The 18440-nt window shown below is 58.1% G+C and overlaps 2 protein-coding genes across 4 annotated transcripts; one reads left to right on the forward strand and one right to left on the reverse strand.

Annotated features, from left to right (window-relative positions):
• The first annotated feature begins 44 nt into the window (after positions 1 to 44).
• On the forward strand, positions 45 to 10137 carry LOC103825078 (uncharacterized). The gene is given in 18 exon segments (XM_050984268.1): positions 45 to 156; positions 836 to 856; positions 945 to 988; positions 990 to 1176; positions 1386 to 1496; positions 1499 to 1639; positions 1729 to 2007; positions 2243 to 2331; positions 2404 to 2490; positions 3190 to 3253; positions 3374 to 3446; positions 3679 to 4015; positions 4846 to 4982; positions 5374 to 5508; positions 6976 to 7110; positions 7441 to 7636; positions 8438 to 8615; positions 9798 to 10137. Coding segments are annotated over 18 exon segments (2448 nt in total). The 3' UTR covers positions 9920 to 10137.
• Positions 10138 to 14428: 4291 nt separating this feature from the next.
• Positions 14429 to 18139, reverse strand: LOC115484381 (high affinity immunoglobulin gamma Fc receptor I-like). Of its 3 annotated transcripts, XM_050984072.1 has the most exons (9): positions 18051 to 18137; positions 17358 to 17378; positions 17036 to 17266; positions 16544 to 16807; positions 15621 to 15923; positions 15456 to 15539; positions 15047 to 15068; positions 14878 to 14957; positions 14429 to 14793 (listed from the first exon to the last, which is right to left on the reverse strand). In XM_050984072.1, the coding sequence occupies exons 1-9, from the start codon at positions 18097 to 18099 to the stop codon at positions 14684 to 14686; spliced, it is 1164 nt and encodes a 387-aa protein (XP_050840029.1). In that variant the 5' UTR covers positions 18100 to 18137; the 3' UTR covers positions 14429 to 14683. The 3 variants fall into 3 exon arrangements, with proteins under 3 accessions (XP_050840029.1, XP_050840027.1, XP_050840028.1); XM_050984070.1 differs by having other exon boundaries at positions 15456 to 15923; XM_050984071.1 differs by lacking the exon at positions 17358 to 17378 and having other exon boundaries at positions 15456 to 15923; positions 18051 to 18139.
• Positions 18140 to 18440: the final 301 nt, after the last annotated feature.

The following is an 18440-nucleotide window of genomic DNA, read 5'->3' on the forward strand; positions in this document are numbered from 1 at the left end:
CCACCCTGCCCCCACCAAGGGCCACCTACGCACGGGGACAAGACATGACCTCGCTTCCTTCCCCTTCATCCGAAGAGCCACCAGCCAGGGGACGGTGGCCACAGCAGCGAGTGACAGCCAGTCCACATGGCTGGGGACAGCGGGATGGCCGGGAAGGTGGCACTGCTCCTGTGGGGTGAGTGCCCTGGGCACACGCCTGACAGCCTGGGGACTGAGAGGGGAGGGGTCACCGGGGGGCTGCGGGGTCCCCTGAGGTCCCCAAGGTCAGCAGTGCCAGTCCGGGTTAAACACAATGGACATTGGTAGGACTGGGGATGTAGGGTGCCTTTGGGGACAGGAAGAGGGGGCAGGAATTTGGGGATGGGGATGTGGGGAGTGGCTCCTTTGGGCTCAGGTAGCTCTGGGCATAGGGTCAAGGGAACTGGGATGCAAGGACAGAAGGGGACAAGAACGGTGAGGTTGTGGCCATGGGGATGGGATAATGGGGATGGGATCATGAGCTGGTGGGGGTGACCTGGGCCTGCATGGGCTGTGTCCATGGTGTCCTCGTGCCTGGGGTGTCCACAGTGTCCCCATGTTGGGCCTCAGCCCAGGGTGACCTCAGTGTCCCTGTTCCCAAGGTGTTTGTGCCACAGGGATGTGGTGCATGGGTGGCTGGGACACAGACATGTCAACCTGACTCGCCAAATCTTTTGGGGACAACCCAGAAACACTTTCCCACAAGAACTGTTGTCCCCATGAGGCCAGTTTGGAGACAGCCCCCACACCATGTACCCCATGTGCCTCTGTCCCTTCAGTGCCAGCTTCACCCAGCCCTGTCCCTTCTCCCTTCCAGCCCAGGCCCTCGGCCTCGCTGGTGACTCCTTGGGGAATGTCATGGCCCCACCCCACTGTCCCCAGCCCCGCGGTCGTCCTGGCAGGCTGGTGTCCCCTGTCCCTCGCAGGTGCCCAGACCACCCAGCTCCTCCTGGAGGCCCCCTGGAGGCCGGGCGGTGCTGTGGGACCGGGTGACACTGACCTGCCAGGGCTCAGGGACTGCTGTTGCCACCACCTGGTAAAGGACGGGCAGCAATGGGGGACAGCAGGGACGCAACCGTGTCACTGTCACCAAGAGTGGCACCTACCCATGTGACAGACCTGAAACTGGGCTCAGCCCACCTGTGACAGTCTTACATGGTGAGGGGAGATCTTAAGAGATCAGGGTGGCCCCTTACAGGTCTGGGTGGGCTCTGCTCCGTGGATGACCTCCCACCCCTCAAGTGGTGAGAGCCTGTGCCCTGCACACAGAGATATTCCAGTGCATCCCAGAGGTCCCCAAGGCCATGGGCACCCACCTCAAACCTGTCTTGAGCCCCTCAGTGAGATGGGCCCTTCCTGTCCCACAGATGATCTAGTGCTTCAGGTGCCAGCACGGGCACTTCTGGAGGGGGACACAGTGACACTGCACTGCCTGAGCGGGTGGAACAGCCCTGTCACCAGCATGCGATTTTACCAGGACAGAATGATCTGGGGGGGTTCCTCAAAGGGACCGAGCTGTCCCTGTCCCCTCTGCAGCTTAACCATGACGGCTGGTACAGCTGCTGGGGCTTGGTGGAGTCCTTTATGTCATGGTCAGCAGCAGTGACAGTGACAGTGCACAGTGAGCACCTCCATAGCTGGAACTCCAATCTCCTGACACCGCAAAGCCACTCCCCAGCAGACTAAGAGTCACAGTCCTCTCCTTCCCAGAGCTCTTCTCGGTGCCGGTGCTGGAGGGTCCCCCCGAGCCCACTCAGGGGTCCCCCCTGACTTTTGGCTGCCTCAGCACCCCCAGCCCCCTGCAGCCCCAAACCCCCCTCCTGTACGTGTTCTACCGGGACGGGCAGGTGCTGGCGGTCCCGCAGGGGTCCCTGCAGCTGCTGGTGCCCGCCGTGGGGGTCTCCCACTCGGGGAATTACAGCTGCCAGGTGCACTCCGAGGATGGGGCCGTGTGGAAGAGCAGTGCCTGGCTCTGTGTCATGGTGCACAGTGAGTGCGGGGATGGGCACGGGGAGCCCCCAGAGACCCCCCCGGATCCCCTGCCTGGGTACTTCCATGTCCCCCTGACACCTTTCCTGTGTTCCCCCGCCTCTGCCGTGTGTCCCCTCCCCCCTCCGTGGTGTGACCCCATCCCCGACATCCCCCACCACACCCATCCCCCCTATCCCCCCATACCGGCTGCCAGCCCCTCCCTGTGGCCTCAGCCCTGTATCTGTCCCCACAGTGCCCGTGGCCAATGCCACCATCACCCTCAGTCCCCTGTCACACCAGATGCACACAGGTGACCCTGTGACCCTGCGCTGCCCGGCACAGGTGGGCTCAGCCCCTGTCACCTTCACCTGGCTGCACAAAGGGCAGGAGGTGACCCGGGTTCCCCTCCTGTAGCTCAGGGACATCGATGTGGGACATTCGGGCACCTACCAGTGCGTGGCCACCAACCAGCTGGGACAGGACGGGCACCACGTGTTCCGGGTACTCAGCCCTGAGCTGGCCCTGGAGGTGACACCTGGTTCACCCTAGGTCACAGCTGGGGTCACACGGGGTCACCATGGAGCGCAGGAGCCCCGGGTTCAGGGTGTCCCTGATGTGTCCCCTCTGTCCCCAGCAGTGGCTGTGAATGTCGGCAGGACCCTTGTGTTCCTGCGCCTGCTCCTGGCTGTCACTGGGGGCTGTCTCTGGTGGCACCGCTGGAGTGGGTGACAATGGTGAGGATGGGGGTCCTGGAGTGAGGGGAAGCTTCCAGAGTAGGGGAAGAGATCAGGGATCCGGTGTGAATTTGGGCTGCCATGGGGATTTGGGGATCCCATGGGTAGTTGGACCTGCCGAGGTCCCAGGAAGGTTCAGGGGTCCCGGTGTCCCCTCGGTCACCCCCTCCCCTTTTCCTTGCAGCCACCTGGAAGCTCCAGGACAGGTGAGTGGGGGGCTGAGGCTGGGACTCCCCTTTAACCCTCCCCAGACACCACCCAGACCCCCCCTTTACCTCCACAGGACTCCCCCGGAGGAGGGGGCAGTGCTGGACCCCCACATCATGGGCACTGAGTGGACCAGGGGGAGAATTCGAGGGGGGGACAGGGACACGTCACCCAAGGGTGTCACCCCCCACCCAGGTCCCCAGAACTGGTGTCACTCTCAGGGCCCCCATGGGTGTCCCCTGGCCCTGCCCTACCTCAGGATTCACAAGTGACCAACACAGAGCTTTTGGGACCCTGCGAGCGGCAGCGGGACCCCGGTGACTGTGAGAGCGTGCTGTGACACTGGGGACACTGGGAGCATTGAGGACTCTGGGGACACTGGGGGTCCCTGGCCCAGGGCACCCCCCATGTGCCCCCCCCCAATCACGTGCTCCCGTGCTCAGGGGTTGCCCACGAGTGGGGGTTCCCATGTGGGGTTGCCCAGAGCTCCCCGTTCCAGTGCTCCCAGTGCTCCCAGTACCCCCAGGGGCTCCCCATTGCCCCCCCACTGCCAGGGGGCACAGGATCCTTGTCCCTCTTATTGGTCCCAAAATGCAGTTTTGTGATTAAACTGGGAGAAATGGTTTTTGTTTGTTCATCTTTCTCTGTCTGGCCAGCTCGGGATTGAGGAGGGTCCTGGTCAGGTTGTTGAGCAGAACATTCTGGAATTTGCCGGATTTTTGGGGCTCCCTCAGTCCCTCAGGGACAGGAACAAAATGATCAACTGGGGCATTTCCAAACTGGTTCCCTCGCCCCTGACCCGCAGCGGGGACGGAGCTGCCGCTCCCTGTTTGTCCCCTTTCGGTGACACTGGCCAAAGGCTCGGGCACCTGTGGCAGTGCCACCCCGTCACCTCGGGCACCGATCCGGCAGCTGCCGAGCCTCTCGAGCCCACCCCAGCTCAGCCCGGTGCCCCGCCCGGTGCCCAAACCCCGCACCCGGTGCCCAAACCCCGCGCCCGGTGCTCCCCGAGCGGTGTCCGAGCCCCGGAGCTGCTGCGGAGGCCCAGCCGGGCCCGGCCCTGGGGCAGGCGGGGGCACTGGGAGGTGCCGGGAGGGCGCAGGGGACCGGGGACCCCGGGGAGGAGCCCCCGGCGGTGCGGGAGCGGAGTCCTGCCCTCGGGTCACTGTCGCCGGTCCCGGCTGCCATCACGCTGCGAGAGTCTGGACTGTCCCGGGCTGCGGGGACCGACAGTGTTCTTGTGTCCCGAAGGGGAGATTTTGGGGTCCCACCGGGGAGCGCCGGGTGTGGGGTCGGGCACCGAGGGGGCACCGGGAAGGGAACGGGGCAGGGCGGGGGAGGGGGGATTTGGCACCGGGTGCGGGGTTTGGGCCACCGGGGGGCACCGGGAGACACCGGGGAGAACCGGGCAGGACTGAGGAGGGGGGATCCGGGCAGCGGGGGGATTTGGGGAGGATTATAGGGTGATTTCTGGAATTTGGAGGGCATTTTGAGGTGATTTGGGGTGACTTTGGGGGCTATTTGGGGGATTTTTGGGGGTGGTGAGGAAATTAAGAGGGATTTTGGGGTGATTTTAAAGGATTTTGGGGGTGATGTGGAGGTGATTTTGGGGAAGTCTGGTGAGATTTGGGGTGATTTGGGCAGATTTTGTGGAGTTTGAGGGGATTTTGGGGGATTTAGGAGATATTTTGTGGGAATTTGGAGGATTTTGGGGGCTTTAGGGATGATTTGGGGAAATTTTGGAGCAATTTGGGCATAGAGATTTTGAGGGGTTTGGGGGGATTTGGGGTTGATTTTGGTGGATTTTCAGGGGATTTTTAATGGTATTTTGGAGGCAATTTTTATGAGAGTTTTTGGTGGGATTTTGGGGGAATTTTGGGGGGGATTTTGGGATCTCACCCATCCTTTCCTGCAGCCCACAGGCGCCTCCAGCCCCATCGTGCTGCTCCACGATGTCACCAATGTCACCACTGCCCCCAAAGCGCTGCCCTTGCTCCGGGACAAACCCAAAACCATCCGGGTCATCACCAGGGACCTGATCTGGGAGCTCATGTGAGGGTCCCAAAATCCACCATTTTTCCCCCAAAATCTACAAGTTTTTTTCCCCTAAAATCCTTGATTTTCCCCCCAAAATTTGGGATTCTTTCACTGAAAATTCAGAATTTGTTCACTGAAAATTCAGGATTTTTTTCCCTCCAAAACTCAGGATTCTTTCACTGAAAATTCAGGATTCCCCCCCCCCCCGCCAATATTCAGGATATTAAAAAAAAAAAAAAAAAAAAAAAAGGATATTTTTCGCTGAAAATCTGGTTGGTTTTCCCCCCAAAATCTGGGATATTTTCCCCAAAATTCAGGGTATTTTTCCCCAAAATTTGAATTTTCCCCCCCCCAAAAATCTGGGGTTTTTTTCCCCATGTCCCTGATCCTGGTCTGTGTCCCCCAGAATTCCCAGGGATTGGCCCCTGGCCTTGCTCATCATTGGCCCCAAAGAATTCCAGCGGATGCAGGAGGAGGCTCAGCCCCCGCAGCAGCTCGGGGATTGGCTGCAGATCATCAATCCCGCCAGGATGCGGCTTTTGTGGGCATCTCCTGATTCCCTGAGCCCCAATTTCCCCATCCCAAATTTCCTGATCCAGATTTTCCCAATCCTGCTTTTCCTGATCCTGATTTTCCTGATCCTGCTATTCCTGGTCCTGAATTTCCTGAGCCAAATTTTCCCTATCCCAAATTTCCCAATCTCAATCTTCCCTTTCCCAAATTTTCTGATCCTGCTTTTCCTGATCTTGATTTTCCTGACCCTACTTTCCCTGATCCTGCTTTTCTGATCCCATTTTTCCCAATCGCGATTTTCCTAATCCCACTCTTCCTGATCCTGATTTTCTGGATCTCGATCTTCCCGATCCCGATTTTACTGATCCAGGGAATGCCCCAGGATGTCCCCAGGAATGACCCCCAGGAATGGCTCTGGGAATGTCCCCGGGAATGCCTCGGGATGTCTCCAAAATATCCATGGGCTATCCCAGGGATGTCCCCAGGAATGACCCCCAGGAAGACCCCGGGAATGCCTCGGATGTCCCCAAGATGTCCCCAAGATGTCCCCAAGCTGTCCTCCAGGAATGCCCCCAGGGATGCCCTGTGATGTTCCCACGATGTCCCCTGTCCCCACAGGAGCAGCTGCAGCGAGTGCAGAGCGCAGAGCTGGGCAGGGACGAGCAGCAGGACAGGAACAAGGACAAGGACAGGGACAAGGACAAGGACAAGGACAAAGAGGGGGAGAGGGCAAGGAAGGTGAGACTGGAGCCATTTTGTAGGAATTTTGTGGGAGTTTTGGAGGAATTTTGGGGCATTTGGGGGTCTCTCCCCCCAAAAAATCTCAACCCAAAATTTGATGGATTTTGTGGGGGATTTTAGGGGGATTTTGAAGAGATTTGGGGGATTCTGAGAGATTTGGGGAATTTTTAGGGGATTTTGTGGGTGATTTTGTGGAGGCTTTTGAGGGGATTTTGTGATTATTTTTATGAGATTTTGGGGGGCATTTTGGGATGACTTTGTGGGGATTTCGAGGGTGGATTTGTGGGAAGATTTTGGGGTGATTTTGGGGTCTCACCCATTTTTTTCCCCACAGATTTCAGGCCCCTCCAGCCCCATTGTGCAGCTCCGGGATGTGAGGAGCGCCCCAGGCCCAGTGCCCTCACCTCAGGACAAACCCAAAACCATCCAGATCTTAACAAGGACATGATCCGGGAGCTCGTGTGAGTCTCGGGGGGATTTTGGGACCCCAGAAGGGATTTGGGGACCCTCAGGGACTCAGGGGGGAAGTTGGACCCAGAAGGGAATTGGAGACTTGGAGAGGATTTGGGGACCCAGGTGGGATTTGGGGACTCAAGGGGAATTTGTGACCCTGAGGGATTTGGGCACTCAGGGGAATTTGGGAGACGAAGGAATGTGGAGACCCATGGGGATTTGGCGATGCAGATGGGATGTGAGGACACAGGGGACACCAGAAGCTGTCCCCATGTCCCTGATCCTGGTCTGTGTCCCCCAGAATTCCCAGGGATCGGCCCCCGGCCTTGCTCATCATTGGCCCTGAGGAATTCCAGCGGATGCAGGAGGAGGCTCAGCCCCTGCAGCAGCTCATTGATCGGCTGCAGTTCCTCAATCCCACCAGGATGCGGCTTTTGTGGGCATCTCCCGATTCCCTGAGCCCCAGTTTCCCAATCCTGAATTTCCTGATCCAAATTTTCCCAATCCTGCTTTTCCTGATCCCGATTTTCCCACTCCCCTCGTGCCAGGGCTCCTGCAATGTCCCGGGACTGTCCCTGCAGGAGACCCTGGGAATGTCCCCAAGGAATGTCCCAGGAATATCCCCCGGGAATGCCCGGGAATGTCCCAGGATACCCCGGGCTTGTCCCTGCAGGAGACTCTGGGAATGTCCCCAGCCATGTCCCCATCAGTGTCCCTGTCCCGCAGTGTCCCTAGCAGTGTCCCCATGGGTGTCCCTGTCCCTCAGTGTCCCCACGGGTGTCCCTGTCCCGCAGGAGGAGCGCAGCCGGGCCTGCAGCGCAGTGTGGCAGCAGGGGGAGCTGCAGGAGGCGCGGGCACGCTCAGAGCTGGAGCGGCAGCGGGAGCTGGAGCGGCGGGAGCTGCGGGAGCGCATGGCCAGGCTGAAGCTGGAGCAGGAGGATGAGATGCGGCGGCTGAACTCGGTACAGCCAGAACCTTCCCCTTTTTCCTTTCTTTTTCCTTTCTTTTTCCTCCCCTCCCCTCCCCTCCCCATTCCCATCCCCATCTGTCCTGGTTCAGGGCAAATTTGGGAGAGAACCCCCAGAGGGCTCCTCTAGGAAATTGGATTCTATCGCCCCTCCCCCAACCGGTCCGGGACAAAATACCTCCTTGGAGAAAAGTGGAAAAAAACTGTTTATTAAACAAGAAAACCTAAACAATATTAAACAATAAAACCCTTTGCTGCTCCAAAAGAGATGACAAACCCAGAAAGTCCCCTCCCCAGATTCCAGTTCAGCTCACTCAGTTCCTTATCAGTCCCTCCGGCCACTACATTTCCACCCTCCGGTGCTGGAAATGTAGTGGCCCAAGCCCGGCTCGGTGGTCACTGATGCGAGCTGCTGGTGCTCTTATGGTTGTTCAGTCCAGAACAGGTGTGAACAGGTCCAAAGAAAGGGGAAAAAAAAGAAAAAAAACCCCACAGTCCAGGAAACTTCTTTGCCTCAGCTAGCTAAACTAACTAAAAGCAAAAAAGAGAGCCCTGTCCCGCCGTCTGTTCATCCACAGACACCGCAGTCCAGGAGCAGGAATGTGTAGGAGTAAGTTCAGTGTGTGAAAACAAACTGCGCCTCCTCTCCCCCCCTCAATCCTTGGAGCAAGTCTTAAAGTTGAAAAACGTACTATTCAGCATAAACGGAACAAGACGATTGGGGATAAAAGATTCATATAGTCAACCTAGGACACTCTCCCATTCCCATTCCCATTCCCATTCCCGTGTCCCGCAGCTCCTGCTGACCGCACGCTGCAGCTCCATCCTGGACAGGCAGCTGGCGGAGAGGCGGCAGATCCAGGAGGAGCTGTGGGCAGAGGAGCAATGCCTGGTGCGGCTCATGACAGCGAGCGGGAGAAGGAGCTGCAGCTGGAGAAGGAGCTGGAGCGCTGCAGGAAGCAGGAGCTCATCAGGTCCGTGCTTCCCTTTTCCTTTTTCCTCTTCCCTTTTCTTTTTTACTTTCCCCTTCTTTTTCCTTATCTCTTTTTCCTTCCCCTGTTCTTTTTTCCCTCTTCTTCCTCTTCCCTTTCCTCTTTCTCTTTTTCCTTTCCCTTTTCCCCCCTTTCCCTTCTTTTCCCTTTCTCTCTTTTCCCTTCTTTTCCATTTTCCCCTCCCTCTTTTGCCTTTCCCTTTCACCTTTTCTCTTTCCCCTTTTCCTCTTTTTTCCTCCTTTTCCCTCCTTTCCCTCCTTTCCCTTTTCTCTCCTTTCCCCTTTCCTTTTCCCTTTTTCTCTCTTTCCCCTTCCCCTTTTCCCTTTTTCTTTTCCTTCATTTTCCCTTTCTTTTCCCTCTTTTCCCTTTCCCCTCCTTTCCCCTTCCCTTTCCCCTCCCTTCCCCTTTCCCCACCCATACACTCCACAATACTGGAACCAGACCACAACTTTTCCATTCCCAAATTCTCAAATTCCCAAATAGTTCCCAAATGCTTCCTGAATTCCCAGCAACAAGCTGGAGCTGCTCCAGCAGATAGAGTAGCGCCAGGAGCAGTGGGCACTGAGGGCCAAGCAGAAATTCCAGGAGGGCCAGAGATTCCTGGAGCACCTGGAGCAGATGAAGAGGGAGGATTGAGAGGGTGGAGATTCCCAGCGGGAATTTGGGAATTTGGGAATTTGGGTTGGAAGGGTTGGGAAGAGCTTGGGGGCAGCACGGGGCAGGATCAGGGCTCTGGTGGCCTTGGGAATGTGGTGGCATCAGTGGGAGGGGACATGGAGCTGCTGGGGATGGCATGGGGTTCAGACACCCTGTGACCGTCCCAGCACTCACAGCACGATGGCAGCTGGGCCCCTTCCCAGTGCTCCGAGACGGCCATTGCAGTCCCTCCTTTCCACAGACCCCACTGCAGGGTCTCTGAGTCCCCCTCGTCCCGGGGTCTCCCCTCTGCCATTTCACTCCCTCCATGCTCAGGGCTCCCCAGTGGGGTCCCAGTCCTCCCATCCCAGCCCCTCCCTCCCACTGTCCCCTGGCCCCTCTGGCCTTGACCCTGACAGCCCTGGGGCCAGCACCGGCAGACGCTGCCGAGCTCCCGCAGGATGAGACGTTCCTTGGGCAGCGCCAGCTGAACAGGGCCCAGCTCCCTCACGCTGTCCTTGCCTGCAGCACTCAGGCTCCAGGAGCCCCAGGCTGCTCCTTCGGGATGTGCTGACCGCTCACGGAGCGCTGCCCTTTGTGGAGAACGAGCTTGGGAGCACCCGAATCATCCCCAAGGCCTGGGCCACTGATGCTGTTGAGTCAGGGACGGAAAGAAAGACTCCAGTCTTCAGGTGGATCAGAAGGCTCAAGAAGAATCTTTTTTAGCAAGAAGCAGTGAGCTTAATAGTCTCACTTGCTGAGTGGGACTGGATTGGTCTCAAAGTAGAAAACATCTCGCAATATTGGTGCCTATGAATAGCACGCTGTGAAGAACTATAACTATAAACAATGGTTACAGAAAGAGAGATAAGAATTGGTTGAATTCCTTTGTCTAAGATTCCCAGGCTAAGCCTGGGAAAAATTGTCTCTGTTCTTTCTTCGACTGAACTGAGAATATCCACAATTCCCCCTTTTCATTTAAAGGAGGAGGCAGTGTTTGTAATCTCCTGAGAGATCCCTTGCAGTAAAGAGAACAAACACAGCTCCAGAGGTTTATCAGCTATCCATCAAAACCTCAATCAAAATTGGCTCAGAATGGTCAAAGAGATCTCATACTATAAACTTGCTGCCATTACGTTCTTTTTATAAACTTTACTATTAATAAAAAAAAATTGTTAGTTTGCTTGTAACACAGGCAGTCTAACTCGTCAACACCCATTTCCCAGTGTGAGTAGATGCCCACATGACAGAGAATAAGGTATTAATAAACACGTGCACAAAATCAGATCAGCCAAATTTGACAAGATGAGCAACATCTGTTTGCCACAGCTGCAAGGCCTTTAGGCCTCTGGGGTTTATTCCAGCCTTTAAGGTGCTGCAGGTCAAGCCTTGGTTGGCATTCATTGAAATTGCTTTCTGCAGAGTGTGTGCACTTTGATAGAAGAACCACGCAAGGATTTTGGCCTATGCAGTCATGTCCTCAATGAACAACTCAAGTGATATAAATGAACTCAGGTCTGAATTGCATCCCTGAGTTTTCAAAACAATTGTGTGTGTCTGCTGCATAAGCAGAATTTGACCAAATTCAGACACTTAAGAAAATGCTGGAAAGCCATGTCAACAGCCTTTAATACAACCAGGCCGTGCCTAACTTGTTACATTCCAGTGCTCCAAGCCATCTATGAAGACGATGCGCTTTTCCTTTTTTGGATCAGGAAGGCCGGCAGCAGCGGCAGCCGCAGCAGCGGCAGCAGTGGCAGCAGCAGCAGCAGCCGCAGCATGTCTTAGGACCCTGCGGAGCTTGGCAGGCCGAGGCTCAGGCCCTGGTGGTCGGGCCAAGGGGCGCAGACCCGGCCCGTGGGCCGGGGTCTTCATTTTCACAGCCTGCCCCCAACCATGCTGCCGGTGTCCCGGCACTTCCTCCGGCATTCCGCCCCTCTCCCGGCAGAACGGGAGGAAGGGTTGGAGGAGAGGCCAAACGCCTCTTCCTCCTCCTCCCCCTACTCTTTCCAGGACCACCAGTCCGTGTTGGCAAAGAGGAAGGAGAAGTTTTTCTGGAAATATGAAATTTCACCTGACTTTGGGGTTCTTGGCACCACCCACGTCTGCCCAGGACAAGCGGGTGATCCGCGCTCCCTCCTGCGCCTCCCTCCCCCACGATACAAGTGATTGCCCCGCTGTCTGATTCGCGGCACCACCCCCACCCCCCTGGGGCGGTAGACCAGTGGCAGCATTCTCGGAAACCATCTCTCCCTGCCCGCAGACGGGAGCAGGGGGCCAAGGAGCCCTGAGCCTCGGGGGGAGCCAGGGATGGGTGTCCAGGGGAAAGGGGAGTCCCAGGGATGGGGTCCCTGGGAAGGGGGGTCCTGAGGAGGGAGAATCACAGGGGATGGGGCCATGGGAATGGGAGTCCCCAGGGCTGGGGGGACTCAGGGATGGGAGTCCCAGGGTAACATGGGCTCCAGGGTCATGGAAGGAGTGTGCTGGGGGAATGGGGGTCTTGGAAGAACCAAGTCCCTGGGGGAAGGAGATTTTCAGGGGATGGAATGAACAGGAGAGGGTTCCTTGGGAAAGGGGTGCTGGGCCATGGAGATCCTGGGGAATGTCAGTACTGGGATGGGGGTTGCAGAGACAGGGGGACATAAGGAATGGGGGTCCCATGTTTCAGTTCCCACAGGAATGGAGGTCCCAGGGATGAGCAGTTGCTGGGTGAGCCTGTGGGTCTCAGCTCCTTCCCTGGGTGTCTCAGATTTTGGGGTGACTCAAAGCCAGCACAGCCCCCAAAAGGTGCCAGCGGCCTGGGGGTCACTCCAATGTGCTCTGAGTCTGTGTCCCTGCTCCCCAGTGACTTTTCCCCTCTATATTTCCATTTCCATTGTTTTGTGTCTCAATTTCACAAGCCCCTAGTTCGTGCCTTAATGATCCTGGAGAGCAACCAAGCAGTGAATGGGCTGGGGGCAGCCCAGGGTGGGGGAAGCAGGGGTGAGGGGTCTGCAGGGAGGGCTGTGGAGGCTGTGGGAATGGGTGTGTCTGGCTGTGCCCCCGCAACACTTTCACTTTCTCTCTCCTGAAGAAGAAGGAAGAGACCATTTGACAAGTTTGTCACAAGGCTGGGGAGAGGAGGGGGGGGCAGGTTCTGTCCTGGAGGGACACATCTTGGTGGCTCCTGTCTCAGGGGGATCCTGTCCCAGGGGGAAGATGTGCTGGCCAAGGGGATCCTGTCCTGGAGCCTGGTAGCTCTGGGAGGTATCCAGACTTCTCCATTCTTGCTTGTCCCCTGCAGGATCTGAGCCCCCAAGAGCAGCTTGGAAATGGAACCCCGGGCAGGAAGGAACTCCCAAACTCCTGCTCCTTGAAGCCAGTGGTTACCCAAGGGTGTGACGAGCCATGGCCCAGCCCCACTGCACAGGGATGGCCATTGCCCAGCCCTGCTCTGCCCAGCCCCAGGTGGCAGCCAGGACTTAAGGGTCACCCCTGCCCTCTTGGCTTTGATTCTGGCAGCTTCAGAGGTGAGAATTCTGTGGGGGAAAAGGCCTTGCCTGTGGTTTGTTCAGCCCTGCAAGGAGCACAAACCCAAAGGGAGCCCAAGCAGTGGCTCTGCGAGGGCCTTTGATGGTTTTCAGAGCAGGGCTGCCTGGAAACTCCCCCTGCAGGGGCAGCTGTGAGGGAACCAGTCCAGAAATGCAGCAATTGATCATTTTGTCCCTCTTGGTAAGGGTCTGAGAGAGTCCCAGCACTACGGCAAATCCCACACCACTCTGCTCAGCAACCTGACCTGGACCCTCCTAGTTCAACAAAACCTGCAGCCTTCTGAAACCTCATGGAAAGAATGTTTTGACTCAGGCTGTGGCCATCAGATAAGATGGAAACATGTGGAGTTATCGAGCAGGGGTCTGCTGGCAGCCATGGTGGAGCTGTGGGAAGTGACCCTGTATGTATTCCAGGTGTCCCCAAAGTTCCTCCATCCCTGTCCTCCTCACTTGAGGGTTTGCAGAAATTGAGGCATAAAGCCATCAGAGATGCTGCTGGGGCCCTGAGACCAGCCTGGGGTTCAGGCGCTGCCTTTCTTCCATCTGAGATCATTGGGAGCGGTCATGGGTGTTGGGCAGTGCGTGTGCCTGGCCCCGGGACGCTGCTGTGCGGCCACTGGGCACTGGGATCCAACCTGCTGCCTTGGCGTCTTCTGCCCGCTGCCGGTGGCGGTGCCAGGACCGATTGGTGCCCGTGAGTTTGCAAAAGGAGCGATTTCCCCTCCTGCCTCCTGTGCGAGGCTGCCATGGCCCCTGAGGGGATGGAGCTAGACCGGGGCGCCCCCTGCTGGCCGGGAGTGCTCCCTGCAGCGCCCCCTGCTGGCTGGGAGTGCTCCCTGCAGCGCCCCCTGCTGGCCGCAGGTATAACTGCAAAAATAACTAACAGTGCTGAGCGGGAGGGAAAGGTCTGGGTTTGTATTGTTTGTTCCGTTCTGGTTTATAAATTTCCCAGTAGAAAGTTGTTATTCCTTTTCCTACACTTTGGCCTGGAAGACCCATCATTGAAATTAAAGAAAATTTTACAGATTGGTCTTCTTTCCATTCCAGGAATGTTTCTTCTTTCCTTGGCAGATATTTCTCATTTAAATGAATTTCCAGATCCTGAGTTCCAGTGTGGATGAGACAGATACCCCAAGACAAGGCAGGGTCAGGGACTTGGCCACCTCATGCTTTGCCTTTAAGCCAGTTGGACCACCAAGTGCCCTCTCCCCAGGTGGCACTTCTTGTCACCCGGCCACTCAGGAGCTGGCTTTGACAGAATGCCACACACTCCCCACTGTGCCATGGCTGACAGACTGATGGACAGACGGGGCCCTGTCTCACCAAAAGCAACGCCTGATCCACCCCTGCCACACACAGGAGTTCCAAAATGTCTCCAGCCATCACACTTTTCCTGTCTCTGACACCTCACCCTGTGCCATGGCCTGATCCCAACTGTCCTGGCAAAGGGGGAGGTTCTGGAACCCCCACAGGGCCTTTGTGTCATCCTTGTGTGGGGAACAGGGCAGAGGAGGGGTTTGGGACATGGGACAAGAGAATCCAGAGCCTCCTGAAGGCCGGTTTGGCCATCAGAGAAGGGAAGGTCCAGAGCCCTGCCAAGTTCCTTTGGTGAAGAAAACATGCTGGGGGAAATGTCTGGGGTTTATTCTTTTCTGGTGGCTTCCCCAGGAAATAGTTCCTTCTGTGGTAATTTAGACTGAATATTTTTGATGTTGTTGCTGGTTTTATTCTCTCTCGTTGCTGTCTCAGGAAATTGTTCTTCTCTCAGCCCTTTGGGATCTTTGTGCCCCCACAGGGAGGGAGAGGGGCAATTTTTAGTGGCAGCATAGACACTAGTGGGTGCCCATGGGTGGGGACCCCCAGTGCCCCCAGTTCCCCCCAGTGTCACAGCACATTCCCAGAGATGTCACCAGGTTCCCGTGGTCGCCCCTGATGTCCCCGCAGCTCCGCGTAGGTCACCTGGGGATCCTGGAATGTGGTGGCACGTGGGGACGCTGCGAGAGACATGGGCTGTGGGATCTGGGTGGGTGACACTCGTGGGTGACATGTCACTCTGCGTGTGTCCCCCCCATACTCACCCCCTGCCCTCTTGGTGACCACGACGTGGGTGTACAGCACCTCCCCCTCCTCTGGGGGGGCCGGGAGATCCGGGGGGGCCCTGAGGGAATAAAGGGGATGTGGGGGAGGGAATGGGAGGTCTTCGTGGTTGGGGTAAAAGGGGGAGTGTGGTTTGAGCCCCCCACTCACCTTTGCTGGTTCTTCCTGGCAGCTGCAGAGGAAAGAGGGGAGGGGTGACTGTGGGGTCCCAGGGCTGTGACTCCTCTCTCAGGATTCATGAACCCCTACAGGACCCTCTATTTCCCACAGGACCCCCAAGCATCTCTGGAGCCCCCCAGATTTCAGGAACATTCCCAGTGCCTCTGACCAACTCAACCTCAAGAACCCAAAGCCCAGCAGGGAAAGACACCCCCCAAACACCCCCAGGGACCCTGAAAGAACCCCCAACACCCCTGCAGGACCCTCCACCACCTCCCCAAACCCTACATGACCCCTAGCAAGGGTCACATTTCTGAGGCTCTGGTTGCCGCTCAATTGCTCCCCAACTCTGGAGGCCTCTACAGCTCCCTGGGACCCCCATCCCCCCATTGTCACCCACCCACACGGTGCCACAAGTGCCAGGCCAAAATGACAACCATGAGCAGTAGCAGGAACAGAAGGGCCCCACCGACCCCTGCGACCACTGCAAGAAACAGAGGGGATACATCAGGGTAACCCATCACCCTGGGGTTCAGCCCTCCCTGGTGGCCCCATGTGACCCCACCTGTGACCCAGGGTGAGCCAGGTGTCACCTCCAGGGCCAGCTCTGGGCTGAGTGCCCGGAACACACGGTGCCTGTCTTGTCCCAGCTGGTTGGTGGCCACGCACTGGTAGGTGCCTGAATGTCCCTTATCAATGTCCCTGAGCTCCAGGAGGGGACCCCGGGCCACCTCCTTCCTGTTGTGCAGCCAGGTGAAGTTGACAGGAGCTGAGCCCACCTGCACTGAGCAGCGCAGGGTCACGTTGTCACCTGCGTGCACCTGGTGTGACAGGGGACCAGGGCTGATGGTGGCATTGGCCACAGGCACTGTGGGGACAGAGACAGGGCTGAGAGCACAGGGAGGGGCTGGCAGCCAGTGCGGGGGGATAGGGACAGGGGGATGGGTGGGGGGGGATGTTGGGGATGGGGTCACGACACGGAGGGGTGAGGGGACACAGGGCAGAGCCAGGGGGCCAGACTCAAGAAAGTTGTCAGGGAGACATGGATGTACCCAGGCAGGGGAACTGAGGAGGCTGTGGGGTCTCCCCGTGCCCATCCCCGCACTCACTGCCCACTGTGATGCAAAGCTGTGCACTGCTCTTCCACACAGCTCCCCCCTTGGTGCGCACCTGGCAGCTGTAATTCCCTGAGTGAGAGACCCCCAGGCTGGGCACCAGCAGCTGCGGGGACCCCTGCGGGCCCCCCAACACCTGCCCATCCCTGTAGAACACGTACAGGAGGGGAGCTCGGGGACGCAGGGGACTGGGGGTGCTGAAGCAACTGAGAATCAGGGGGGACCCCTGGGTGGGCTCGGGGGGACCCTCCAGCACCGGCACCGAGAAGAGCTCTGGAAAGGAGAGGGGAGGAGAGGACTGTGACTCTGAGTCTGCTGGGGAGTGGCTTTGGGGATGTCAGGAGATTGGAGTTCCAGCCGTGGGGGTGCTCACCATGCACTGTCACTGTCACCAATGCCGACTCCCAAAACTTCTCTGCCCTGTATTCCACCCGGCACTTGCAGTGGTAGCGACCACTGTATTGCAGCTGAAGAGGGGACAGGGTCAGCTCGGTCCCATCATGGAGTCTGCCCAGTTCCTTCCCCTCACAGTTGAAGGACACGGAGGTGACCAGGTCATTCCACAAGCCCTGGCAGCGCAGTGTCACTGTGTCCCCCTCCAGTAGCGCCTGCGACGGCACCTGCAGCACCAGCCGCTCTGGGAGACAGAGGGTACCTGTCACACCTGATGGCACCGGGACCCCCTATTGGGTCACACCCAGTGCACCAGAGGTCCCCAATTCCAACATGGGTATTCCCACTCTTCGGGGTACTCTGGGATCTCCCCAGAGTAGGGGACGGGCTCTGGTCACACAGGAGGTGACCCATGGAGCAGAGCCCACACAGAGCCCTCAGGGTCCCTGCGGGACACCCAAACGCCCCTCACCGTCTGAGACTGTCACAGGGGGGCTGAGCCCACTGCCGGATCTGTCACAGGTGTAGGTGCCACTCTCGGTGACAGTGACATGGTCTTCTCCCTCCTGCCTCCAGATCTGCCCGTCCTTGTACCAGGTGGTGGCACCGGTGGTCCCCAAGCTCCTGCAGGTCAGTTTCACGTGGTCCCATTTCACCGGTGGCACCCAGGGGGGATCCACGAGGAGCTGGGTGGTCTGGGCGCCTGTGGGTGACAGGGGACACCAGCCTGCCAGGGCCAGCACAGGGCTGGGGACAGCAGGGTTGAGGGGCCATGGCATCCCCCAAGGACTCACCAGCGAGGCCAAGGGTTTGGGCTGGAAGGGAGAAAGAACAGGGCTGGGTGGGGATGGCATCATGGGGACAGAAACACGGGGGCACGGGGTATGGAGCCTGTCCCTAATTGTTCCCATGGGGACAGCAGTTCTTGTGGGAAAGTGTGTGGGGGTTGTCCCCAAAAAGATTTGGCAAGGGAGGGGGACATGTCTGTGTCACAGCCACCCATGCACCACATCCCTGTGGTACAGACACCTGGAGAAAAGGGACACCGAGGTCACCCTGAGATGAGGCACAACAGGGGGACACTGTGGACCCCCTGGGCATGAGGACACCGTGGACACAGCCCATTCAGGCCCAGGTCACCCCCACCAGCTCATGATCCCATCACCAATATCCCATCCCCATGGCCACAACCTCACCGTTCTTGTCCCCTTCTGTCCCTGCATCCCAGGACCCTTGTCCCTTTCCCCAGAGCTACCTGAGCCCAAAGGTGCCAGTCCCCACATTCCTGTCCCCACATCCCCACCCCAAAATTCCTGCCCCATGTTCCTGTCCCCAAAGCTGCCCTACATCCCTGTCCCCCCCAGGTCCACTGTGGGTAACATGGATTGGCACAGCTGACCTTGGGGACCTCAGGGGACCCCGCAGCCCCCCGGTGACCCCTCCCCTCTCCATCCCCAGGCTGTCAGGCCTGTTCCCATGGCACTCACCCCAGAGGAGCAGTGCCACCTTCCCGGCCATCCCGGTGTCCCCAGCCATGTGGACTGGCTGTCACTCGCTGCTGTGGCCACGGTTCCCCTGGCTGGCGGCTCTTCGGATGAAGGGGAAGGAAGCGAGGTCACGCCTGTCCCCACGTGGAGGTGGCCCTTGGTGGGGGCAGGGTGGCCACAAACTGGGGACAGGCTGGGGACATGGTGGGGTAGACTGGGCACATGGTGGGAAATGGGGTTGCCAGGAGTGGGGGTTTCAGGGGATGTGGATAACAAAGGATGGGTGCTCAGGAGAATGGGGGTCCAGGGGAATTTGGGTTCCCCTGCCTGGGGGGATTCAGGGGTGGGGGTGCCATGGGAGCATGGTTCTGAGGGCTTTGGGGTCAAGGC

The sequence above is a fragment of the Serinus canaria genome, chromosome 25, assembly GCF_022539315.1.
Source record: "Serinus canaria isolate serCan28SL12 chromosome 25, serCan2020, whole genome shotgun sequence".
In the NCBI taxonomy this organism is placed as follows: domain Eukaryota; kingdom Metazoa; phylum Chordata; class Aves; order Passeriformes; family Fringillidae; genus Serinus; species Serinus canaria.

Coding starts and splice junctions, on each gene's coding strand:
- LOC115484381 (XM_050984070.1), bottom strand. CDS start 18,099: ATGGCTGGGGACACCGGGATGGCCGGGAAGGTGGCACTGCTCCTCTGG. Junction 17,379..18,050: donor GGTGGCACTGCTCCTCTGGG/GTGAGTGCCATG, acceptor TCTCCCTTCCAG/CCCAAACCCTTGGCCTCGCT. Junction 15,924..16,543: donor GGTGACAGTGACAGTGCATG/GTGAGCACCCCC, acceptor CTGTCCCCACAG/TGCCTGTGGCCAATGCCACC.